Here is a 24,523-nt window from a genome sequence, read left to right on the forward strand (position 1 = left end):
GCCACACTTCACTGTCTCACCGCTGTACTTTTCTCTCGTTCTTACTCACGCGCCAAAACGAGAATGTATAGCAGGTCTAATATGCGTTGTATAATGGCCGGTTACCCTAAGTCTGCTTCGCCGCAACGCATATTTTTACGCGTTGAAGCATATGCAAATTATTACTGTGACGCATATTAAGTGTAAAAAGCGGCGACTAGCTGTCACGGGACATCGTACGTGTTCCATACGTCTCCAATCACAGTACAATCGCCGAGACGTCTAATAATTGTACTGGTAGTAATTCAGAGCTGTTTCTCAAGTTGCGGCCCAGGGAAAAAAGAGCGATTTTTATTTTTCGCACAGCTATGTTATTGATTAATTTGAATGATTCCTCCGTGATAATTGCAGCCGCGTTACGGTACATTTAAAGAGCGGCGACATTTAAACAACCGTAAAAGGCGTGTTATTTTTATTGTTATCTCGAAGATTACTAACCGAAATACCATAATCGTCTAACTGGGCAAAATAGCCGCTCTGTGGTAGTGGGAAGCTTCATCATCATCATCATCATCAGCCTAGTTACGCCCACTGCAGGGCAAAGGCCTCTCCCATACTTCTCCAACTACCCCGGTCATGTACTAATTGTGGCCATGTTGTCCCTGCAAACGTCTTAATGTCATCTGCCCACCTAACTTTCTGCCGCCCCCTGCTACGCTTCCCTTCCCTTGGAATCCAGTCCGTAGCTCTTAGTGACCATCGGTTATCTTCCCTCCTCATTACATGTCCGGCCCATGCCCATTTCTTTTTCTTGATTTCAACTAAGATGTCGTTTACCCGCGTTTGTTGCCTCACCCAATCTGCTCTTTTCTTATCCCTTAACGTTACACCCATCATTCTTCTTTCCATAGCTCGTTGCGTCGTCCTCAATTTCAGCAGAACCCTTTTCGTAAGCCTCCAGGTTTCTGCCCCATATGTGAGTACTGGTAACACACAGCTGTTGTACACTTTCCTTTTGAGGGATAGTGGCAACCTACTGTTCATGATTTGAGAATGCCTGCCAAACGCACCCCAACCCATTCTTATTCTTCTGGTTATTTCAGTCTCATTATTCGGATCCGTGGTCACTACCTGCCCTAAGTAGATGTATTCCCTTACCACTTCCAGTGTTTCGCTACCTATCGTAAACTGCTGTTCTCTTCCGAGACTGTTAAACAGTACTTTAGTTTTCTGCAGATTAATTTTCAGACCCACCCTTCTGCTTTGCCTCTCCAGGTCAGTGAGCATGCATTGCAATTGGTCTCCGGAGTTACTAAGCAAGGCAATATCATCAGCGAATCGCAAGTTGCTAAGGTATTCTCCATCAACTTTTATCCCCAATTCTTCCCACTCCAGGCCTCTGAATACCTCCTGTAAACATGCTGTGAATAGCATTGGAGATATCGTATCTCCCTGTCTGACGCCTTTCTTTATAGGGATTTTGTTGCTTTCTTTGTGGAGGACTACGGTGGCTGTGGAGCCGCTATAGATATCTTCCAGTATTTTTACATATGGCTCATCTACACCCTGATTCCGTAATGCCTCCATGACTGCTGAGGTTTCGACTGAATCAAACGCTTTCTCGTAATCAATGAAAGCTATATATAAGGGTTGGTTATATTCTGCACATTTCTCTATCACTTGATTGATAGTGTGAATATGGTCTATTGTTGAGTAGCCTTTACGGAATCCTGCCTGGTCCTTTGGTTGACAGAAGTCTAAGGTGTTCCTGATTCTATTTGCGATTACCTTAGTAAATACTTTGTAGGCAACGGACAGTAAGCTGATCGGTCTATAATTTTTCAAGTCTTTGGCGTCCCCTTTCTTATGGATTAGGATTATGTTAGCGTTCTTCCAAGATTCCGGTACGCTCGAGGTTATGAGGCATTGCGTATACAGGGTGGCCAGTTTCTCTAGAACAATCTGACCACCATCCTTCAACAAATCTGCTGTTACCTGATCCTCCCCAGCTGCCTTCCCCCTTTGCATAGCTCCTAAGGCTTTCTTCACTTCTTCTGGCGTTACCTGTGGGATTTCGAATTCCTCTAGGCTATTCTCTCTTCCACTATCGTCGTGGGTGCCACTGGTACTGTATAAATCTCTATAGAACTCCTCAGCCACTTGAACTATCTCATCCATATTAGTAACGATATTGCCGGCTTTGTCTCTTAACGCACACATCTGATTCTTGCCTATTCCTAGTTTCTTCTTCACTGTTTTTAGGCTTCCTCCGTTCCTGAGAGCCTGTTCAATTCTATCCATATTATAGTTCCTGATGTCCGCTGTCTTACGCTTGTTGATTAACTTAGAAAGTTCTGCCAGTTCTATTCTAGCTGTAGGATTAGAGGCTTTCATACATTGGCGTTTCTTGATCAGATCTTTCGTCTCCTGCGATAGCTTACTGGTTTCCTGTCTAACGGCGTTACCACCGACTTCTATTGCGCACTCCTTAATGATGCCCATGAGATTGTCGTTCATTGCTTCAACACTAAGGTCCTCTTCCTGAGTTAAAGCCGAATACCTGTTCTGTAGTTTGATCCGGAATTCCTCTAGTTTCCCTCTTACCGCTAACTCATTGATTGGCTTCTTGTGTACCAGTTTCTTTCGTTCCCTCCTCAAATCTAGGCTAATTCGAGTTCTTACCATCCTGTGGTCACTGCAGCGTACCTTGCCGAGCACGTCTACATCTTGAATGATGCCAGGGTTCGCGCAGAGTATGAAGTCGATTTCATTTCTAGTCTCACCATTCGGGCTCCTCCACGTCCACTTTCGGCTAACCCGCTTGCGGAAAAAGGTATTCATTATCCGCATATTATTCTGTTCTGCAAACTCTACTAATAATTCTCCTCTGCTATTCCTAGAGCCTATGCCATATTCCCCCACTGACTTGTCTCCAGCCTGCTTCTTGCCTACCCTGGCATTGAAGTCGCCCATCAGTATAGTGTATTTTGTTTTGACTTTACCCATCGCCGATTCTACGTCTTCATAAAAGCTTTCGACTTCCTGGTCATCATGACTAGATGTAGGAGCGTAGACCTGTACAACCTTCATTTTGTACCTCTTATTAAGTTTCACAACAAGACATGCCACCCTCTCGTTAATGCTATAGAATTCCTGTATGTTACCAGCTATTTCCTTATTAATCAGGAATCCGACTCCTAGTTCTCGTCTCTCCGCTAAGCCCCGGTAACACAGTACATGCCCGCTTTTTAGCACTGTATATGCTTCTTTTGTCCTCCTAACCTCACTGAGCCCTATTATATCCCATTTACTACCCTCTAATTCCTCCAATAACACTGCTAGACTCGCCTCACTAGATAGCGTTCTAACGTTAAACGTTGCCAGGTTCAGATTCCAATGGCGGCCTGTCCGGAGCCAGGTATTCTTAGCACCCTCTGCAACGTCACAGATCTGACCGCCGCCGTGGTCAGTTGCTTCGCGGCTGCTGGGGACTGAGGGCCGGGGTTCGATTGTTGTATTCATATAGGAGGTTGTGGCCAAGTACTGCACCAGGGTGGCCAATCCTGCTCTGGTGAGAGAGTGCGTTACCGGTTCTGGTCACCGGGATCAGGCCGCACTCCAGGCCTGTTTGTGCAATTTTCTCAACACACGTTTTTTTTTTTTTTGTATTTTCCGGTGGAGAATAGCGTGGCACCGGGATTTGAATCACGGTCCTCTTGCACTGGAGACGGATACTCTACCGTCCCCGTAGGAGTTAAATTAAAAATTAATTTATGGGGTTTTACGTGACAAAACCACTTTCTGATTATGCACGCCGTAGTGGAGGACTCCGAAAATTTCGACCACCTGGGGTTCTTTAACGTGCACCTAATTCTAAGTACACGGGTGTTTTCGCATTTCGCCCCCATCGAAATGCGGCCGCCGTGGTCGGGGTCCGATCCCGCGACCTCGTGCTCAGCAGTCTAACACCATAACCACTGAGCAACCACGGCGGGTCCCGCAGGAGTTGTACGCCTCATTTAACCTACAGTGGTGCCCTATTTGGTCAGTCAAGGTGGACCAATCTGAGCTCGGTTATACCGCATGGATGGCACTCGGCTAGAGAACCTGGTATTTATGACCTGCACATGTGAGTGTGAGGCAATACATATTTGAAGATATATATCTTTCTTTTGTTTTTTTTAGGAGGGTTCCCGTACAGTGATAAAATAAAGGAAAAGACATTAAAAGAAAGAAAAAAAAGAAAGAAAAAGGGGCGAAAAAAAAAAGGAACATAACAGGTGATAACAGGAAGCTTGTACCGCTTTATTTCTTAGAGTACGCCACATGCGTTTATAGATTTGCAAAAGAGGATGAAGGCGAAAGCCTGCGCGCTCACGAGACATCCAATAATATTACTTGGCATTCTCGTTCGAATGCGTTGTTACTTCCGATTACTTCCGATTGCACGGTGGCTTTGGCCCGATCATTGATCGTCTTTGCTCATGTCCTTTCTTGAACCGTTTGCTCCAACGCTTCATAGTGGCGAATGAAATACAATGTCCGACGTAAAAGGCAGCCACACGGCTGCTATTTTCTTTTTGGGAAACACCTTCAGCTGTCAAAAACCTCTGGACACTACGCTGTTCAACTTTTTGAGCGTCCATTATGTCACGTAACCATGTTCAACCCAGTGTATGAGAGCGTTAAATAACATTTATTTTCACAGAAATGCAGCAACAAGAAACACAGTGTGCGTGGGGTGATCGCATTACCACGTTCAGAGACCTCACCCAACACTAGACTCGAAACACGCACATTCCCGCCACCGCACGATAAATTGAACAGGAACGAGGCCGTAACTTTACGGTTGCTCCAGACACACACCTACCCTATAGCCCCGCCATCTTACACCACTGCTACCCGTGTTTATATCCAACAGACACGTGTAAAATTTGCGGACAGAGATCAACGCTGCGACACATGCTCTGGGAATGTGCCGGCAACAACGGTAATCAAACCAGCTCCGTTCGCGACGCGTCCATAATCGCGTCCGTTGCCAGAGTACGGGAAGGCTCGAGCTCGCTTCTTCCCGACGCCGCCCCGGATGCGGGAGCCGCCGGGGACCTTCTCCGTTGGCGTCGCCGCCGCTGGGAGGCGGCTCTCAAAAGTTCAGAGTAGTTCAGAGCTGGCAGACCAGCTCTGGGCCGTCCGGCAAGCCGAAGATGCCGCCCGAGTCCAAGGACTTCGAGCCGCCACCTGAGGCCACCACTACAAAAACTGCCGGACTAGTCTTTAATAAAGTTTCTTCTTCTTCACACCTGCGTGTCACTTTTGTAAATGAGATGCCTGTCTGCTACGCGTATGCCTCACAGATAATGAACCGAACCATTACTGCGCGGGGTGGGTTGGCTCACTTTCATTTGGCTTGCCCTCGTACATTAGAAATGCGAATATACAATGGAATACACAAATACGAAGCTACAGCTTGATAAAGGGAAAAAAAGTGTCACTGGAAAGAAAGTTCACTGCACGTATACACAAAATCTCGCAACAAGATATTTAAATATACGTGTAAGTCTCCAATAAATCTACGTATGTAAGAAAAAGTCACTGTATATAATGCGTCGAACAAGGTAAATAAACATGTTGCGCAGCAATCACAGATTCACAGAATCCTAGATTCTGCCCCCATTCCATCCACTCCCCCCGATGTATCGCGCGCGACGGAAGGCGGCGCGCTTGCTCCCCGCTTTTCTCCTTTGCGCACACAAGACTTAGTCACCATCGTCGGCTCACCCATACAGCATGCGGCGCGCGGTCATGATGTTATCGCCCTTGGACTTTATACGAAACATGACGGCGACGGCAGGAATGCGCCTGGAATGTCCATATAATTGCTATCGCAATAATATAATAATGGTATCCGGCAACTGAAGCGTCCCGTGCCCCATTACTTTCCGCAAAAGAAGAAGTAACAAAATCGAACTTTCACCATGCGACAATTCGCTGCGCCACAACAATGTCTTTGTGTGTGTGTGTGGGGGGGGGGGGGGCACCGAAATGAAAAAAATGCGCAGCAAAGTATGTTGGCCACATTCGAATGCCTACTTTTGGCACCTAATGTGGCTACCGAAGAACAATCAAAGAAAACATGAGACGTTTGGTCCACCGAGAACCATACGCATACTGCTCGGTATCCTAAACCGGCGAGACAAGACTTTCCGGACAGGTTGCGCTCAAGCGAAAGCGGTGCAATCCGTCGAGTCCCCACAGTGATGGCGGCGAGCGACCGTTGTTTCTTTTTCTCGTCTGCTAGCCAGAAAGCGTCCAAAACTCTGCCGGGCGAAAATCCACTCGGCCAGAGCAAGCCGAACGCACACCGAAGTGCGCCGCGTGGTGGTCGGAGCAACACGAGAAAAACATACGCGCTCTGGCTGGCTCTGGCAGCCCGCGGGAGGGTAGTGAGAACAAAAAGAAAATTGAAGAGGCTCAATGTGTCCTCGAGAATAAAAGTAATAAGAACGTATAGTTACCTTGGCTGGCTTTAGTGTCTTGACATGGATGTTTTGGCGTAGGTGAAAAAAGTGAAAAAAGATGTTTTTTATGTGACATGACGGCACAAATGAACCACAACAATGCTTCGACTCATCCGCCCTCGCTGCGTGCTTTGTCAACTTGTCTGCTAGTGTGTTGATTTGGCTTGTCTCGTTGTATGTTCCGATGTAAGACTTTAGAAAAGTCAGTAGACCTTTGGCGTCAAATGTTTATAACAACATTAAACCCACCAAGTTCCGCAATTGAAAATTTAAAGCACAGCTTTGTAAATGTCAATGCACCTTTCACATCAAGAGTTTATGAGATTTATAGACCTCAGACTCTGCCCAGGCGGCGCTGCGGAAAAACCCGTCACCAGCGCCCCCATCGCAGCCTTGGCGCTAACTGGGTAGTGCAAGAAAAGCTGTCCGCAAGCGAAGGTGCATAGACCACAGTGGACCCTTCTCTTTCGTTTGTGTTGAGGCTCGGTTTCCTAAAAATCAAGGACCTGGAAAACTTCTTCCGCCTATCCACGCTTCGGAAAGGAAGCTCAGCAGGGCGAAGTACGTGTACAATATAAAATAAAGTCTCAAGTGTTATTTCGGCGTGCTGCAACTCGCAAGTACGGAGAGCATCAGGTTTGTCTATAGGCATATCAGCATAAAAATCTAAGGATTTCAAATTGGTTCATGTTGAATATGTCCTGAACACAAGACTTAAGTATCTCCTATATTTTTATGTATTTTATTGTAATGTTTTGTCTCGCAATTATTTACAGAGAGTAAATCTTTTAATAGCCTTTTCCAGGGCAGCAGACAGAAAACGGTTTCCAAGGCAGCGAACAGCTCTCATAACGAAAGTAGGCTTCCTACAGTGCCTACGCGCTGCATCTTTCTTTCTCGCAGGAGCTACAGCATCGCTCAGTACCTTAATTTGAACTTTTCGCAGACGCTTCGAGCAACAAGCGCGCACAAATAAATGTAAATAAACGCGATATTTTTTTTTCTTTACACACATGCGTTACCTCGCAATTACTCATCCAGTGCTCCTATACAGCAACTTTATTGCTCACATTTGAAAAACGCAGTCGAGCAGGCTCAGTACATTGCGAAGCGTGCTTGTTGTATCGGCGCAGGACATGCAAAATACCGAAAGTAGAAATGTGCTCGCGATACGACGATGCTCTAGAACAGGATTTTGAATTCATAAACGAACCAAAATGTTTGGTTACGCTGACCTGCCAAATCTCCCCGTTCCACTTGTTGAGTCAAGCGGACGCGGACGTCTGTTAAAAGGTGGAGATATCGATGGTACATAAGCAGGATGGTTCGCAACGTTGTTTTTTCTGTTACTAACGAAGTGGCGGCTGCAGATCCTTGAGTTTTCGCATGGTTACCACGGTCCTCCGTCAGGGCCACGCAACACAATTACAGAATAACAAAATTGTCGCACTTTCTCATGCGAGCCGCTGTGTTGTGGGGAATGCAAGTAATCCGATTAACCAACAGGTTGAACGGCCCGTATCCAGCGCTCTCGCGTTTCCCCTTCATACGATCGCAATCGAAATCGGTAAAACTGAACGTTATCCTGCCCTTCACGTTCATGGCGATTTACAACACAACAGTAGCGTTGATTGCGGCGTTTCTTCGTAGCGCGCGGAGCTATCGTGGTTGCCGTCGCTTCCGCCATCAGTTTGAAGAGTGAGCCAGCAAGCGCTTTATGGCACTTCGGCGGCGCGTCCGACTAGCGTAGAAATTCATAGCTCTCTGTCTGGGTGTTAAATGCGCAAAACACTCGCAATATGGACCAAAATCTAGTTAAATCGTTGTTTCGCAGTTGCTATCTGCATAGGCAACTTAGCAAGAGAGTCGGGCTTCGCACTACTCAATTACTGCCTCTTCGCAACGGCAGGTGGCGCTACGTGTCTTGCAAAACTCCAGAGTCTGACGTCCATAGGCATAAAGTTTCGGAATTGACATCCGTGCGCTCCATGGATTCCGCGGCCTCAGCGAGATGCCGCGGCGAGCCCGCTCGCCATCAAAACGCCTTTGAAACTTTGTGCTCAGATGGGGCTGCTTGCGTTATGCGACTCCCGGTGCATGGGCGTTGCCGCGAAATCCAGCCCGAGTTCGCAATGTTTGCGGTGAAATGTCTTTTTGGGCGTGAAAAAGACATTCTAGGCAAAACCCAGAATGATTTCCGGCGCCGGAGGTTGCTTTGGTAGGCGGTGCATGGACAGCACGAAAAAACATAAGCCCCCCTTGGCTACGCCCCTGATTCACTCGGGTGGTACGCAATGGCCCCTACTTATTTTGAGGGCGTATTTATTTGGAAAGTCTGCCAATGGAAAAGGTACAAGTGGCATTTTGGAAGCCATTTTGACAGGAAACATTTACTTACGGTGCATGTATTTATTCTGTGATTTCCCGCTATCTTTGTGAGTTCGAACTTGTGATAAATGTATGAGCTTCAGCCAAACGAGGCGTTATGGCGGTGTCAAGGGAAAATCCACAGAAAATGAATCTCTTTCTTTTCCCTGACGTTTCCTATGGCAAAATTTGCAAGGTACCTACCATACAGGGAATAACTGCCATAAACCCGCCACATACTGATATATTGGTGAGGCTTGTAACGTCACAAAGCAACACAGGGAATACCCCACGAAACACGCAAGCAGCTATTTGATGTCTAAAAGATGTATTGAACTGCTAATTCAAAAGTCTAGTAGCTGTCTTGATCAATACATTTTGTAGCCATGGACGTCTAGAAGTACTGTCAGCGTCAAATGAAACTTGAACAGCGGAGCGCGTGGCCCAAGCATAAGTGAAGATGTAGTGTGCGCCGTCCAGCCATCACCACTGACAGGCGCGCACATCCGACACTGCGCGATCCCCCTCTAGTGAGATAATTTCGCTTCTGTTCTGGTTCTTACATTTGAAAGGGAGAAAATGAAAAATGAAAATGAAGCTAAAATATTGCAGTTTACGGCGAGTCTTGTCGCACAGATCTCCTAAGCCACAAGTGCTGTCGGCGCGAACACCGGTGCGCGTGGTGCAGTGCGTGGTGCGTGGCGCGTGGTGCATGGCGCACCGTCATCGCAAGGTAGATTCGTCCACGCGGACATAACGCATATCACGCACAATATAGCACAAAATCGCCTGTTGCAAATTACATTTCTTGTCCTTACACATATCACGCCCAAGGACAAGGGATTTCGTGCGTGATATGCGTTATGTCCGGAAGGCTCAAACATCTTCTTCTTTCAGATCCGCCTGTAGCGCGAGCTCGCACGCACGTGCTGCCATCGAATGTGGCTGCCAGGCATTGGCCAGCAAGAATTAAGCCTGTGGTGACAGGCGGTGCAGTCGTCATTCGGCCCATCGATCGCCCATGGCGTCCGGCAGTAGCGAAGAACTTAGCTACGTCTGGGAGGAGAATGTGTTTCCCGACGATCCTCCTCCCGTCCCGACCTACCGCTTCGCCAGACCACGCCACCGACACAATTTTACAAGAGAAGATACAGAAGAAATGATTGTATCAAGCAAGCACGCAGGGATAATCATCGGAAGAAATGGCAGCACGGTCCGGAAGATCCAGGATGACACACGTGCGTACATCACGGTCCTACGTGATCTTGGTAACGTTGTAGCCACCGTGGAGATTGCGGGAAGAGAAGAAGCGCGCCGGAAAGCACGAGAACGCATTGAAAAACTGACACAACCACCGAAGCTTGAAACGTGCTTCGTGAAAAAAGAACCCGACATGCAAGAAAAAGTAAGACCTCTGACTAACTGGGCCGAGCTGCTTGCAAAAAGTGATGAAGCAGAACGGACGCGCTGGACGAACTTTCCACCTATAAGGAAAGATTTCTACACCGAGGATCCCAATGTTGCGCGCATGACTGCAGAAGATGTAGAAAAATTGAGGGCAGACTATGATATAGTTGTCAATTATCTCGGAGCGCAGGCGTGTCCACCCATAACAACCAAGCCAGTAGAATCATTCGAGCAAGCATTTTCAAAGCATCCAGAAATTTTGGGCGAAATCTACAAGAACAAATTCCTGAAGCCGACTCCAATTCAGAGACAAGCCTGGCCACTTCTTCTGCAAGGTCAGGACCTGATTGGTATTGCACAGACCGGCACAGGCAAGACACTGGCATTTCTCTTACCTGCATTGGTGCACGTCGACAACCAGGATCTTCCAAGAGAGAAGAGGAAAGGGCCAACCTGTCTCATCTTGGCCCCAACACGTGAACTGGCCCAGCAAATAGAGCGAGAAACAAAGAAATACAATTACCGAGGCATAAAGTCAGTGTGCATTTATGGAGGTGGCAATCGGCGGGAGCAGATCGCAGCTGTAAAACAAGGTGTGGAGATAGTAATCGCGACTCCTGGCCGGCTTAATGACTTAGCCATGAACAAGTACATTGACCTGAAATACGTGACCTTTCTTGTCATGGATGAAGCTGACCGCATGCTGGACATGGGCTTTGAGTTGGAAATAAAGAAGATTATGTTGGACATCAGGCCGGACCGCCAAACGGTAATGACAAGTGCCACGTGGCCAGAGGACGTGCATCGTCTGTCTGAAAAGTACACGAGCAACCCATTCCAAGTCTTTATTGGCTCACTGGACTTGCATGCAGTTCACACAGTGACGCAAACTATCATTCTTTGTGAAGAGATTGAGAAAAGACAGCACCTTTTCACTTTCCTCGGCTCCATGCAGCCTCAAGACAAGGTGATCATCTTCCTAAGCACTAAAGCTATGGTTGACCGCCTTACGGGCGAACTTGTCTTGTCTGGAATTGACTGTGACTCAATACATGGAGATCGTGAACAAGGAGATCGAGAAAGAGCGCTTGATGATCTAGCAAGCGGAAAGGTGCAAGTTTTGATCGCTACAGATGTTGCAGCCCGAGGTTTGGACATCAAGGACGTGACTCACATCTTCAACTTTGATTTTCCCCGCAACATTGAAGACTACGTTCACCGTGTAGGAAGGACTGGCCGTGCAGGCCGTTTTGGGGAGGCAGTCACCTTGGTGACTCGCGAGAACTGGATGCACGCCCCCGAACTCATTCTAATATTGGAGGAGGCCAACCAGGCTGTCCCGAAGGCACTTTACGAGATGGCTGACAGGTACAAGAACAGTCGATCTAGACGTCAGAACTGCCAGCAGTCCAAAAAAAAGAATGAGTCAAGTTAGTAGTAGCGGGTGGCAACGTTGCCAGTGCTAATAAAGCTTTTTTTTTTGTGTGTGTGTGTGTGTTGTTGTTGTTGCCTCGCTCAACAACAGTTGTCTAGATGGTGTTACCTAACTGCGCCTGTCACGAACTGCACTTGAGCCAGCGGTTGGAAACGCCCTGGGCCCGCCACGGCGACAGTGCTGCGCACGCGATCCACGCTGGGCCCATTGGCCGAGCGTGTGAGCGGGCTCGGGGATATCGTCCGTATCCAGTAGTAGGCCGGCGATAGTGGTTCTAGCTGATATATCTGGACGAGACCTGTGATGTGATCGCTGCGCCGTGTGCGTGCCACCGATTCTCGTTGATTCACAGTTTTGCTATGCTTTTGAGCTCGCCAAATTAGCTGATGCATTGCTCGGTGCGTCTGGTTGAAGAGCAATCGACTGCCTGTAAATGTGTGGTGTCCTCAGGCCGATATACAGATTTTAACCTAGCAGATGGCATTCACGCATTTCGCCACAGCTTTTCACTCTGAAATGTAGCCCTGTTTTGACTTTTATGAGCATGAGACAAGTTATGCTTTCTTTCACCATTTCACAGCAGACTCATTTGGCACACCATTGTTTTAACAGCTTGTGGCCCACCTACAGGTCTCACTTGATCATACCTTAATAATTAAACCTGATAAAAGACATCAGAAGCAATAACCAACACACTTGGAAGTTAACGTTTGAGTCTTGCATTGAATGCCTTTTCAGATGCAAATAACTGAACAGAGTTTTTTTGGTGCTGGCTGCAATTTCGCACGACGGTACCTGCCAGATATTCAACTTGCAACATGAATTGCAATTAAGTATCCGTGCAGCGTGCTCCAATTGGTGGGACATTGAAAGTTTCTTCTCATAATTACTCTACATATTTGCAACCTTTTGATTATGTGCTTCATTTTAGTTTTCAAATGGCAATTATTTCAACATTTCAGTGTCATCTGAAGCTACAGACTTATGGACTTCTGTGACTTGAACAATTATGCTATACATATCCACAGTTTTGCCTACATATCATACACATGGTGTCATACCTGGAAAGTTTCGATCCACCAACTTTCAGATTCTCTGCGAATTTCCTCTTGCATTGGGTGCAGGTTCTTATTGCTGTGTGTGTGTACTTTCTGCAACTGCTCTGTCTAGGTTTACGACTGAATCTATTAGCATATACCACCTTTGCCACAATATAGACTACATGCAGTGTTGTCTGCCTGTTGCGACAATTGTTATCATGCCTTGTGCTCATTTTACAGGTAAAGTGCAGCAAAACTGCAGACACAGCTTCTTGTTTTTGGATATCGCCAGCCATGTCGTGTTGGATACACTTGATCTCGTTGGATCACTGAAGCTAAGCAGCGTTGGCTGCAGTCAGTCTTTTGGAGGGGTGCCACCTGGGAAGACTGAGCACTGATGGCTCTTTTTCTGCAACAGAGCAGTCCTGGTACCTAGCCTGAGCAAACGAGACAGTTAGGTGTCCCCCAGCATGGGATACCACCCACCCTTCACTCCGATGTGTTGCTTCTTCCTGTAGAGCATTTGTCGCCAAAGCATGTGTGGCATGCGTGATGCTGCAGAATAAAATGAAAAATGAGGAACAAAAGAAAGAAAGAAAACATTGCAGAAATGTGAAACTTGGAAGCCGAATACTTTAATGCACATTATGAAAGCACCTGTTGGTTACAATTAAGAGATCTGTAAGCCCAATCAAGCAAATGCGAAAGTCAAACAACATTGCCTGGCAGGTTCCGTCATTACTGCTAACGCACAATACAACAAATCGTAACAATGAAGCTAGTACCAAATAAGCAAAAGCACAATAACTGGCAGGCTCCATGAAATGCTCTAGGAAAATTTCAAAGTTTCCCAGTGGCCATCAACAGTTGCAGAGAATGTGCATTATAATATGCTAAGAAACAGAATATTTAATATCATCATCAGCGGCAGCAGTAGCCTAGTTTATGTCCACTGCAGGATGAAGGCCTCTCCCTGTGATCTCCAATTACCCATGTTCTGCGCCAACCGATTCCAGCTAGCGCCTGCGAATTTCTTAATTTCATCACCCCACATAGCCCTCTGCCATCTTCGACTGCGCTTCCCTTCTGTTGGCACCCATTCTGTAACCCTAATGGTGCATCAGTTATCTAAACTATGCATTACATGACCTGCCCAGCTCCATTTATTTCTCTTAATGTGAATTAGAATATCGGCTATACCCGTTTGCTCTCTGATCCAAACTGGTCTCTTTCCGTCTCTTAATGTTATGCCTAGCATTCTTCGTTCCATTGCTCTTTGCGTGTTCCTTGACTTGTTCTCAAGATTCTTTGTCAGTCTCCAAGTTTCTGCCCCATATGTCAGCACCGGTAAAATGCACTGGTTGTACACTTTACTTTTCAATGATAACGGTAAGCTTCCAGTCAGGAGCTGACAATGTCTCCCGTATGCACTCCAACCCATTTTTATTCTTCTGTAGATTTCCTTCTCATGACCAGGGTTCCCTGTGAGTGATTGACCTAGGTAAACATACTCCTTCACAGGCTATACAGGCTGACTGGCGATTCTGAACTCTTGTTCCCTTGCCCGGCTATTCATCATTATCTTTGTCTTCTGCATATTATTTTTCAACCCCACTCTTACACTCTCTCTGTTAAGGTCCTCTATCGTTTGTTATAACTCGTCTCCAGTGTTGCTGAACAGGAGAATGTCATCTGCAAAGCGAAGGTTGCTGAGATATTTGCCGTTGATCCTTACTCCTAAGCCTTCCCAGTTTAATAGCTTGAATACTTCTTCCAAGCATGCAGTGAATAGCATTGGAGAGATTGTCTCCTTGTCTGACTCCTTTCTTTATAGGTATCTTGCTAGTTTTCTTGTGAAGAATTAACGTAGCTGTGGAATCTTTGTAGATATTGTCCAAGACATTTACGTAAGCAGCCTGTACTGCTTGATTACATAATGCCTAGCTCTGTCACTGCTGGTATCTCTACTGAATCAATTGCCTTTTCGTAGTCTATGAAAGCCATATAGAGAGGCTGATTGTACTCTGCGGATTTCTCGATTACCTGATTAATGATATGGATGTGATCCACTGTAGAGTACCCCTTCCTGAAGCCAGCCTGTTCCCTTGGTTGACTAAAGTCCAGTGTTGCCCTCATTCTATTCAAAATTATCTTCGTGGTTATTTTATGTAATGCTGGGGGTAAGCTAATGGGCCCATAATTGTTCAATTCTTTAACGTCTCCATTTTCTTGGATTAGTATAATGTTTGCATTCTTCCAGTTCTCTGGGACCCTTGAAGTCAATAGACAGTTCATATAGAGAGCCGCCAGTTTTTCAAGCATTATGTCTCCTCCAGCTTTGATTAAATGGACTGTTATTCCATCTTCTCCTGTTGCTTTTCCCTGTTTCATGTCTTGCAAGGCCCTTCTAACCTCATTACTAGTTATAGGAGGAGTCTGTGCAACCTGTTCATTACTGCTTCGAATGCAGGTATCGTGGCTCCTCTGGGTAGTGCACAGGTCAGTATAGAATTCTTCTGCTGCTTTTACCATACCTTTGAGATTGCTGATGATATTACCCTGCTTATCTTTCAGTGCATACATCTTGGTTTGTCCTATGCCAAGTTTCCTTAGTTCTCACTGATTTCATGCTGCATCCATTTTTTACTGCTTCCTCAGTTTTCTCACGTTATAATTTAGAATATCCCTTATTTTCTCCGTGTTGATCAGTTTTGACAGTTCCGCGAATTCTGTCTTATCTCTTGAGTTGGACACTTTCATTCTTTGTCGTTTCTTTATTAGGTCCTATGTTACTTGGGAGAGCTTGCCTACTGGTTGCTTTGGTGCCTTACCTCCCACTTCAGTTGCTGCCTCTGAAGCCAGCTCAGTTACGGTTTCACTCTTTACTTCAGTGTCATCTTCAGCTCTCTGTTCTAAGGCTGCATATTTGTTTGCAAGTAGCAGCCTGAATTGGTCTGCTTTTACCATTGCTGCGTCTAGGTAGGCCCATTTCTTCCCGACCAAGTTTACTCTTTCTCTCTTCAAATTGAGCTGAATCCTAGCCCTCACTAATCTATGATCACTGCACTTTATTCTACCTAACACTTCAACATCCTTCACTATGCTGGGATCGGAAGAAAGTATGAAATCTATTTCATTTCCTGTTTCACCATTAGGGCTTTTCCAGCTCCACTTTCTGTTGCTACACTTTCTAAAGAAGGTGTTCATTATCCGCAGCTTATTCCTTTGCACGAATTCTACCAGCATCTCTGCTCTAGCGTTCTTAGAATCGACGCCGTAGTTGTCAATTGCTTGTTCACCAGCCTGCTTTTTGCCCACTTTTGCATTGAAGTCACCGTTTACCACAGTATAGCGAGTTTGCCCTTTTCTCATCGCTAATTCAACATCTTCATAAAACTGATCTACTTCATCATCATCATGAATGGATGTTGGAGCGTAGGCTTGTGCTACCTTTAATCTATACCTCTTATCAAGTTTGATTACGACTACTGTTACCCTCTCATTAATGCTGTACAATTTGTCAATGTTGCCCGCTGTGCCCTTATGAATTAGGAAACCTACCACGTATTGCTTATCTGGGAAACCTCTAGAGCAGTACGCGAGGCTCCGCAGCAGAGGACTCAAGATTAGTTGCGTCCGCCTGGGTTTTTTTACCGTTCACCTAATGCTTGGCAAATGAGCTTTTTTTGCATACCGCTTTTATCGGGATATGGCCACCATGGCGAGGAATGGAACCCGCGACCTCTGGCTCAGCAGCAGAATGCCATAGCTACTGAGCCCCAGCAGCGGGTATGAACATGTCTAGGGGACCATGTCCGCGACACAATGCTTTGAGAAATGCTGCCTGCCTCATCGCATTTGATAGAGGTTCACTGCCGAATGCTTTCGATCAAGGTTGCAAAAAGGGGGGGGGGAAAGGGGGGGGAGAGGATGAAATACGAAAGTACACGGTTGGTGTGCTTTATGGCCTTCGAGATCGGGCAGCACGCCAGCTAGCGTACTTGCCTCTTACATCTTATGTACATTCGAAAAAATGTTTGCAGTCATGTACGTGCCTTGATGCAGTTTAACAACGGGGATTTAGCTGTTTTGAGTAAGAGCACAATAGCAACGACGCGCCATATCACGCAGGATGCATGACAGTGTGCGTTTTGTAGCCATGCACGATAACGGTACGTGATTGCAGTGAAGAACAAACAAACCTTATGTCACAATCTGCATGTGCAGTGGAGCCCGAGACCAAGTATGTGGCGAACATGCACGGCAACGAAGTGCTCGGCCGGGAGCTGATGTTGGCGCTGGCCTGGTACCTGTGCCGCCGTTACCGAGACGGAGACTCCGAGGTCACCGCGCTGCTAAACACAACGCGCATCCACATCATGCCTAGCATGAACCCTGACGGCTGGGACACAGCGGCCAAGGTGAGTGGGATGGATGCACATTCCGGCTTTGTCAACACTTTCCAGATAACCACACCCGCGCGTCAAATGACACGACTTTGTCTCTACACTATTTGCAACTTTCGGCGTATAAGCCCTTTTCACGGCGATCCCATGGGAGCCGTCATGTTTGATCACGTGGTAATGTGTCCATTGATTTCCTCATCTTCCTTCTTGTTAATATATGAGCACGACGCCGGTGCGCCTCAGCAAACATTTGTTTTTGCGGATATCGTAGACAGTGGGTGGGTGGACGACACAAAGCTTTGGCCGCAGCTTTAGAGGACATGTAAGCGTTTTCTGAGCTTATTACGTCTTGTCCAAACGGTGCAAGCAGTGTATACGGCGCTTGTACTAGAAGCGGGGTTAGAAATGTATTCCAAGCTGTCCAAACATTTTGCTTCCGAATGAAATAGGGATTATAGTGGCTTTTGCTCTTCGTCTTTTTTCTTTCGCAATTACTTTGAAGCAGCGGCTTGTCATGTTTCTGACTCATTAATCTTTCTCGGGGAGGTCGCTATCCGATTTTTCTGCCTAATCGCTCGCGGGTGTGATCAACTGTTGTCGATTTGTTCCTGCCGCTCACACTTAAGGCTTGCAACATAGATATACTGTACATTGTAATAGCTTGTAATATAGACACATTATCGCTATACTATTTAATCGCTTACTCTTTGGACCGTCACGAAACTTCCAGCTTCGAACAATCATGTGTGGTTGGTGTTGTCGTCACCCATGCATCAGTTCGTTGATTCAATTAACTTATTTTTGATATGTGAGCGATAACATGGGTGTAAGTTTGACTGTGTGTTGCCATACGCAGATGTGTGTAGATCACATGCGAGGGATTTACTGTGCCAGGAAATGGCGCTGCTCATTTTTCGAGCAGTGCTCACCCTTGCCGACATTACGGGGTCCTTTCTCTGGAGGTTCGCGACACAAAGTTGCGGATGGGTGAATTTTTTTTCCCTCGAGGAAAGCTGTGCATTGCGAAGCGCTGGCAACGCAGGCAGTCCTTTTGTAGCAGCGATCCATGAATTTGGCCACACATTTTCAATCCATTCATTTATATGCCAGTCACTATTCTTGCAGCCAACTACTGCACATGTTCCACAGTTTGCAGCATGAATGTGGTACAGTGCGTCAGCGATCACCCTGTTGCATTTCCGACAGCTGATCGCACAGAAGCAGGGTAGAAGCGATAATGGTTTCGCATTCGTGCGCTTTTGCATGCTTTCCTTTGAGGCAATGCGTGGCGCGCCGCCGGTGGTGCTAGCTTGTTCCTCTGGAGTAAACTGTTCCGCGAAAAGGGTCTATACATTCAAGAAGGAAAAACTAAGGAGAAGCCCTGAGGTCACTCATTGTGAAGCTTAGTAACGCCGGAAATTGGGGTTACCCCGCCATCTTATCGGGGCAGATTCTGCTCTAGATCTTGTTTACCTTTCTCGCCTTCGGTGCGCAACCTCGCTGGGCTGCGAGGATGTGTGCGCCCCGTAGTGATCCGGCCAACGTATCCAATCACGGTGTATACCATCGCGATACTGTTGCCTAAGTGATTCCGTCCGAGTGTTGTGCTCTAGCATCAAAAAGAGTACATAATGAAATCCGCAAGTTAGGCTGCGAGGCCGGTCCCCCGTTACTTTTACTGGTTTTGAAAATAAATCTGTGCATTCTCACTGCACTGCAAGAATGCACAGGCAATAACCGGCAGCACACTTTACGCACATCACGACCTACGGCTAGCCTATCTGCAGTTTTATAAGAACAAACACGTATGCTCCATTGTCGTGGCTTTATAGGAATAATTACATCGAAGCTGTATATGGCTAGCCGACTCGTCCGTACGTCTGTCACCTGTGCGTCAAAAACTCCTCCGGCGCAGTAGTGATGTTGTTGCTCTCCGCTGCAGCTGAGTGCGCATGCACGCAGCAGTTTCTCTCCAGCTCCGAAATGGAAAAGCCACACGTCATACGTACTCCTGTGGAGCAGGCAGCTTTTGATCAGCAACGCCGCGAGCAGAACCGGGAACAAGCTCGTCTACGCCGTGCCGTTGCTGCAGCCAGGGCACAAGAACAGGCTCGTGCAGCCGGGCGCAAGCAGCAACTGCGTACTGAAGATCCGGCAGCCTACCAAGCCCTCGTTTAATGAACCATCAGGATTAACCCAGTGATAATAAACACCAGGGCCACACATTTCAGCTTCGCTTGTTAACCATCTGTACGGTGTGCTTGGGTGGTGATTTTTTGCTTTATTAAACAAGTTTCTGGCGGCTGCGTGCTGACAAAGAGGCCAGCAGAGGAGAGCGTTGTTACACGCTTAAATACACTGAGGTAGATTGTTCTCACGGTAGGTGAAGCTTCATGGAAACAAGGCTCTATGGTATACTCCACACGGTGCTGAACAGTGAACGCGTATACGTGCGACTAGTGCATTGACCGGGCCTACATGCGATCAACAGTTGTTTGATATGTGCGCAGGTGTACATTCTTCTGTCAAGTTTTGTTCACTCTTGCACCGCATACATCAACCTTCACTTCCCTGAGCCCCTCAAGCACACAGACAAAATACCTGCGGTAAAGAGGGTTCATCCCTTAATTAATCACAGCAGCCGCTTCTTTCCCTTCTTTCCACATGGCTGTTTTACGTGGCACAAATGCATCATCTGCTGTCAAAAGCAGGAATACTGCACAGCTGTCATTGATGTGCAAGTCGTTTACCAATACATATTCTGAAGCACAGCGGTTTCAGTCTGTGATGACACATTAGCATGAATCCACCAAAGATGACAAATAGATTGATGTGGTGCACGGCGTTGCATGCGCACTCGTTCCAGCCTTTTTACTTCTTCCAATCCCACCTTGCCACAACACTGGGGAGAGCACGGTCTAGATAACATGGCGGAACAAACCACAGAGAGTAACAAAATTCTGCACGCTCGATGCCTTCGCCACGGTACGAGACCTATGGAGCAGCACATTCATGAGCACACACTACCATAACAAAACTGCCATTGTGCCCCGAAAACATGGCTGCTACAGCGAAAAATACCACGTGACTTCCTCCACACTTTTCTCCTGGCTTGCAGAGGGGATAGGGCCTCTCCTCAGCTTTCTTTTTGTTTTTTCCTTTCTCCATAGGTCTATAGGTGGCACTGCTGTACATTGAACATGGCGGTCATTGAGATGATCGCGACGCTGGTGGAATGTGTACATTTGGAGAAGGGCAGAGTTTTTTGCGTTGCAGCTCTCCTCCTATATATGTTATTGCATAGACAGGGATACAATAAGATTTCATCATAACTAAAGACATCTTGAATACATGAATGCGCCCACACGAAGCACTTAAAGATTAAACTGTACATACTGCAAATGCAGCAGCCTGTCTTGCTGCTAGCAGAAAATTATAAATGAAAGTTTGCCACTAAGAATAAAAATATTGTGCATATGGCTCAACAAAGTGAGAAAAATTCTCAGAAATGGACTTTTCTTGCTTTTGTCTGCACTGTACCCCGCACAAGCTCAATTTACTGCTCATTTCGTAAATATTGAGTGCCGAAGAGGATGATTTCACAGCCGGTGTGCCTGTTAGTACAAATCGAAAGCGGAAAACAAACATGAATATGAGAGCGGATTACTCGGCTAACACAGCGCTGCCACGGGGCAATTAAAAGATAGAACAACCTGCTGGCCCTGTTCTTTGTGCAGTCTCCTCGTGAGGACTGGGTGAGCGGCCGCACCAACGCCATGGGAGTGGACCTCAACAGAGACTTTCCCGACTTGGAACGCATCCTGCGAAACAACAATATCCGGCGGATCAAGCCAGACCATCTCTTCAATGGAGAGCTCACCCACCCGGTACGTATACATATATGTTTGTTTGCTGAGCAGTTTAAAGATCCCAGCTAAAAGCAAGTGCTCTCTTGCGTTGTCCGGAATGCCACTGCGACCAGGAATCCATTGTACAGCAGCATTCAGGGTTAGCTGCAATGTCGCTATAGCATTTAAGTTTCTATGTATACATGTAGAAAAATGTTCGCTTTGGTATGTCCTACACGCATCCAGACTGCTGGTGCGGATGAGTATGTGGGCTCTGCGATGCAAAAATATTGATATATATAGTTTAATTCAACATGTTTTATGCGTTTTTCAGGTCCAACCAGAGACAAAAGCTGTCATGGAGTGGATCTTGTCGCTGCCATTCGTGTTGTCGGCAAATTTCCATGGTGGTGCCTTGGTGGCAAACTACCCATTTGATGACACGCTTGATGGCTCCCAGAAAAAGTATACGTCAGCGCCAGATGATGCCACATTTAGGTGTGTGCCTTTATGTGCGCGCCATTACGTCCACACGGCACTGCGCCTCCATGTGCCAAGGTCATGACTAGCTCACGACGCGAAACAGAAGCCCCACAAAGAATGCTGGCGAGTGATGAAACCACATAAGGCTGCTTGGGGCGTGCTTTCCGCGGTGTTTCCCATCGATTTAGCGTTATTTGCCGACATCAAAATTCCTTCTACGTTGTGCAGGGTACTTGACACTTCTCATCATCGCTGTACCATACCATGTGCTGTTAGCTTTAGGATGTCTACAGTAACCTCACAAAACATTGTTTCTTCCACACAGCATAGCACACATAGAGGCACTGTCTTGCATCCCCACCAATTCCCTCCAGTAACTCCAGTTGAGAGTCTGGCTTTGCCGCTTTGTCACCAAGGGCAGAAGAAGCATACTCTCTGGTTCCCGGCTTACATTTATGAATGCTTGCATGTAATTGTGTGGTGCACAGCACACAGTCATTTGATTTTAATATATGGTGGAACGGATTGTGCTGTACATTGTGCATATTGCACGATTCTTTGTGATGGTTCTTTGAGACATGCGGTGTTGTGTGCACAGGCACCTGGCACAGACGTACGCATCCAGTCACCCACGCATGAAGCAAGGTGAAACGTGTGGCGGAGATGCCTTCAGGGACACTGGAGGCATCACTAATGGGGCTGCATGGTACGCTGTCGCCGGAGGTGGGTTCCTGCACATGCATTATAACCTGACCATGCAAACTATTTTTTCTCCAACAGTGTCAGCTGTTAAGGTTTCATTCTAGGTCATTCTGTACATTATCTGGCATAGTAATTTTTGGGGTAATGGGCAGTGTTTACAGTTACTAGAAGAGAACGAAGATATTGTGGTGAAAATCGCAGGAGGGTACGAAAAGTATTGTAAATATTGACTGGAGCTATATAAATTTCGTGCTCATTACTCAATAGTGCTTAAGATTGACAAATATAATGAACTGGCATTTCAAGTGCTTCAGAGAATCTTTACAAAGTGCAAACGGTCACTGTAGAAAAACGGTAGCGCCTTGGAATATAAAATTTTCTAGAGACTAAGGTAGTCCTAGATGCTCATGGCAGTTCCTAAATGGCTGTAGGACCAGTGGGGCACCTTTGGCATCTGTTTAAGTGTATCTGTAGTTAGTGACAAGCCAAAAATGCAGGAGAAACTATTCAGTATCTTAAGTAAAACAAATATTCCCAACCCTGCCCTTTATCCCTCCACGCTTCAAGAAATAGTTTCCTTATGGATGCCATTGGCACTAACAGGAGCATCCCAAGTCATTCAGATACATTGGGTACGCCACGGTCTCTCACCACATGCACAAACAGCCAAAATGTGGGGACAAAACATCCAAGTGTGGGGACGAAGACAGCTTCCAGCGCAAACAGGTCGTTTGAGGATTAGGGGAGTGATTTGTCTCTCCAATGGCTCTCCCCACCTCCAAGTGTGGCTGCACGACATCGTTGCAGCTATGCACGATCCCTTCACAAACTTTGCTATCACTCTTACGTCAGCAAAAACAAACAACCAAAGCCCATTCACAGGGTGAGGATATACTTCCAAGGCAAGGAATTGCCTTAGCAAAGCGAAGCCGAGGTTATCGACACAAAGGGTAAGGAATGAGTGTGTATAGTGAACTATAGGATTGGGAGACCAGGACAAGGAAGCCATTAGAGGGGCACTTTCTCGCACCGCAAGACCAGGCCATAGCAGGGGCACGATGCGTACCTTATCCGACGTTATGTTATGCCATATGGGGGCGCTGCGGTACATGACGTCATACTCCGAGTATAAGACACGGCGTGCTATTGGGCCCTCTTTGTCATGGCTTAAAGGGAGACAGTGTTAATTAACCTAGGAACAGATAACCAGAAGGGTTGCGGTATGTGGCGCATTGTGCAGCATTCACCACAGAGAAGCGGAAAGATTGCACTATCAGGAGTGCCACTTCACAGCTGACTGTCTTTGGTACATGCTTATCAACAGTTGCACAAATGAGTTGGGGTTTCTCATTTTCTGCATTGCACGGACTGCAGGCTGTAAAATAGTGCGATTTTATTACCTAGCATTTGCAATGGTTTTAAAGTACCTTATTCTATAATGCATGCTTTTCTCCGTTTCTTCTTTTCCACAACACACGACGCTCATATCCTTTTGGCACATTCCTTGCAGGCATGCAGGACTTCAATTACTTGGGCTCAAATGATTTCGAAATCACAATCGAGCTGGGCTGTCGCAAATTCCCGTCGGAATCTGAACTTGGAAAGGAGTGGGAGGAAAACAAGCAGGCGCTACTCAACTTTCTCTGGCAGGTACATATGCCCAACTTATCTGGGAAAGTTCCTTCTCCGTCCAGTGAGGAAAAGAAGCAGGTGCTACTTAACTTTCTCTGACAGGCACATATGCCTAGCTTACCTGCGAAAGTTCCTTCCACCAAGCTTCCTGGTGATGCCCACAGTGCTAGCCGTCCCACATGGCTCATTCATGCATTTTACCAAGAAGTGACCAAGAAGTGATTAGATTTCCTCAAGCATTATATGTCCCACATTAATATAGCTTTGTAGAACAGTTGGTTTAAGGTACCCCTTACCCAGAACCATGGAACATACTACGCAAGTAATGTGCAGTTTACTCAAAACAGCATTAAGCACAAACTAATGGTCTCAAAAAAGAAAGAACAACTTTTATGCATTGGTACTCATTCTTCCGTGGTACATTGGAAGTGACTAGGCAGCACGAGATCTTCACATCGCGAACATTGTATATTACTGCACAACAGCTTTCTGTTTCGTGAATATGCTATGTCAGGGGTGCTTAGGAGGACTTCCTTCACTTTTGCTTGTAAAATTTTTACACAAACATATTGCAGGCACACATTGGAATCAAAGGCTTGGTTACCGACAGCCTGTCGGGCGAGCCAATCGCCGACGCAGACGTGGAGGTGACCAATGTCACCGACGGAGAGCCGAGGCTGATCCGCCATAACGTCCTCACCAGTAA

At 46.6% G+C, this 24,523-nt stretch overlaps 2 protein-coding genes and 1 pseudogene across 4 annotated transcripts in view; 2 read left to right on the plus strand and 1 right to left on the minus strand.

Moving 5' to 3' along the window:
* LOC126547262 (uncharacterized) overlaps positions 1–6,623 on the minus strand; it is a 92,345-nt gene extending 85,722 nt beyond the window's left edge. For both annotated transcript variants that reach the window (XM_072288350.1, XM_072288349.1), the window contains exon 1: positions 6,495–6,623. In XM_072288350.1, coding sequence (XP_072144451.1) covers positions 6,495–6,573 — 79 coding nt within the window. In that variant the 5' untranslated portion in view covers positions 6,574–6,623. The remainder of the gene's footprint in view (positions 1–6,494) is intronic.
* LOC126547251 (carboxypeptidase D-like) overlaps positions 1–24,523 on the plus strand; it is a 79,624-nt gene that overhangs the window by 35,382 nt on the left and 19,719 nt on the right. For both annotated transcript variants that reach the window (XM_050195205.3, XM_055062832.2), the window contains exons 2-7: positions 16,974–17,167; positions 20,890–21,039; positions 21,335–21,498; positions 22,082–22,206; positions 23,696–23,835; positions 24,393–24,519. In XM_050195205.3, coding sequence (XP_050051162.2) covers positions 16,974–17,167; positions 20,890–21,039; positions 21,335–21,498; positions 22,082–22,206; positions 23,696–23,835; positions 24,393–24,519 — 900 coding nt within the window. The remainder of the gene's footprint in view (positions 1–16,973; positions 17,168–20,889; positions 21,040–21,334; positions 21,499–22,081; positions 22,207–23,695; positions 23,836–24,392; positions 24,520–24,523) is intronic.
* On the plus strand, positions 9,548–11,756 carry LOC126547247 (probable ATP-dependent RNA helicase DDX43 pseudogene; annotated as a pseudogene).

The sequence above is a fragment of the Dermacentor andersoni genome, chromosome 1 (assembly GCF_023375885.2).
Source record: "Dermacentor andersoni chromosome 1, qqDerAnde1_hic_scaffold, whole genome shotgun sequence".
NCBI classification, from domain to species: domain Eukaryota; kingdom Metazoa; phylum Arthropoda; class Arachnida; order Ixodida; family Ixodidae; genus Dermacentor; species Dermacentor andersoni.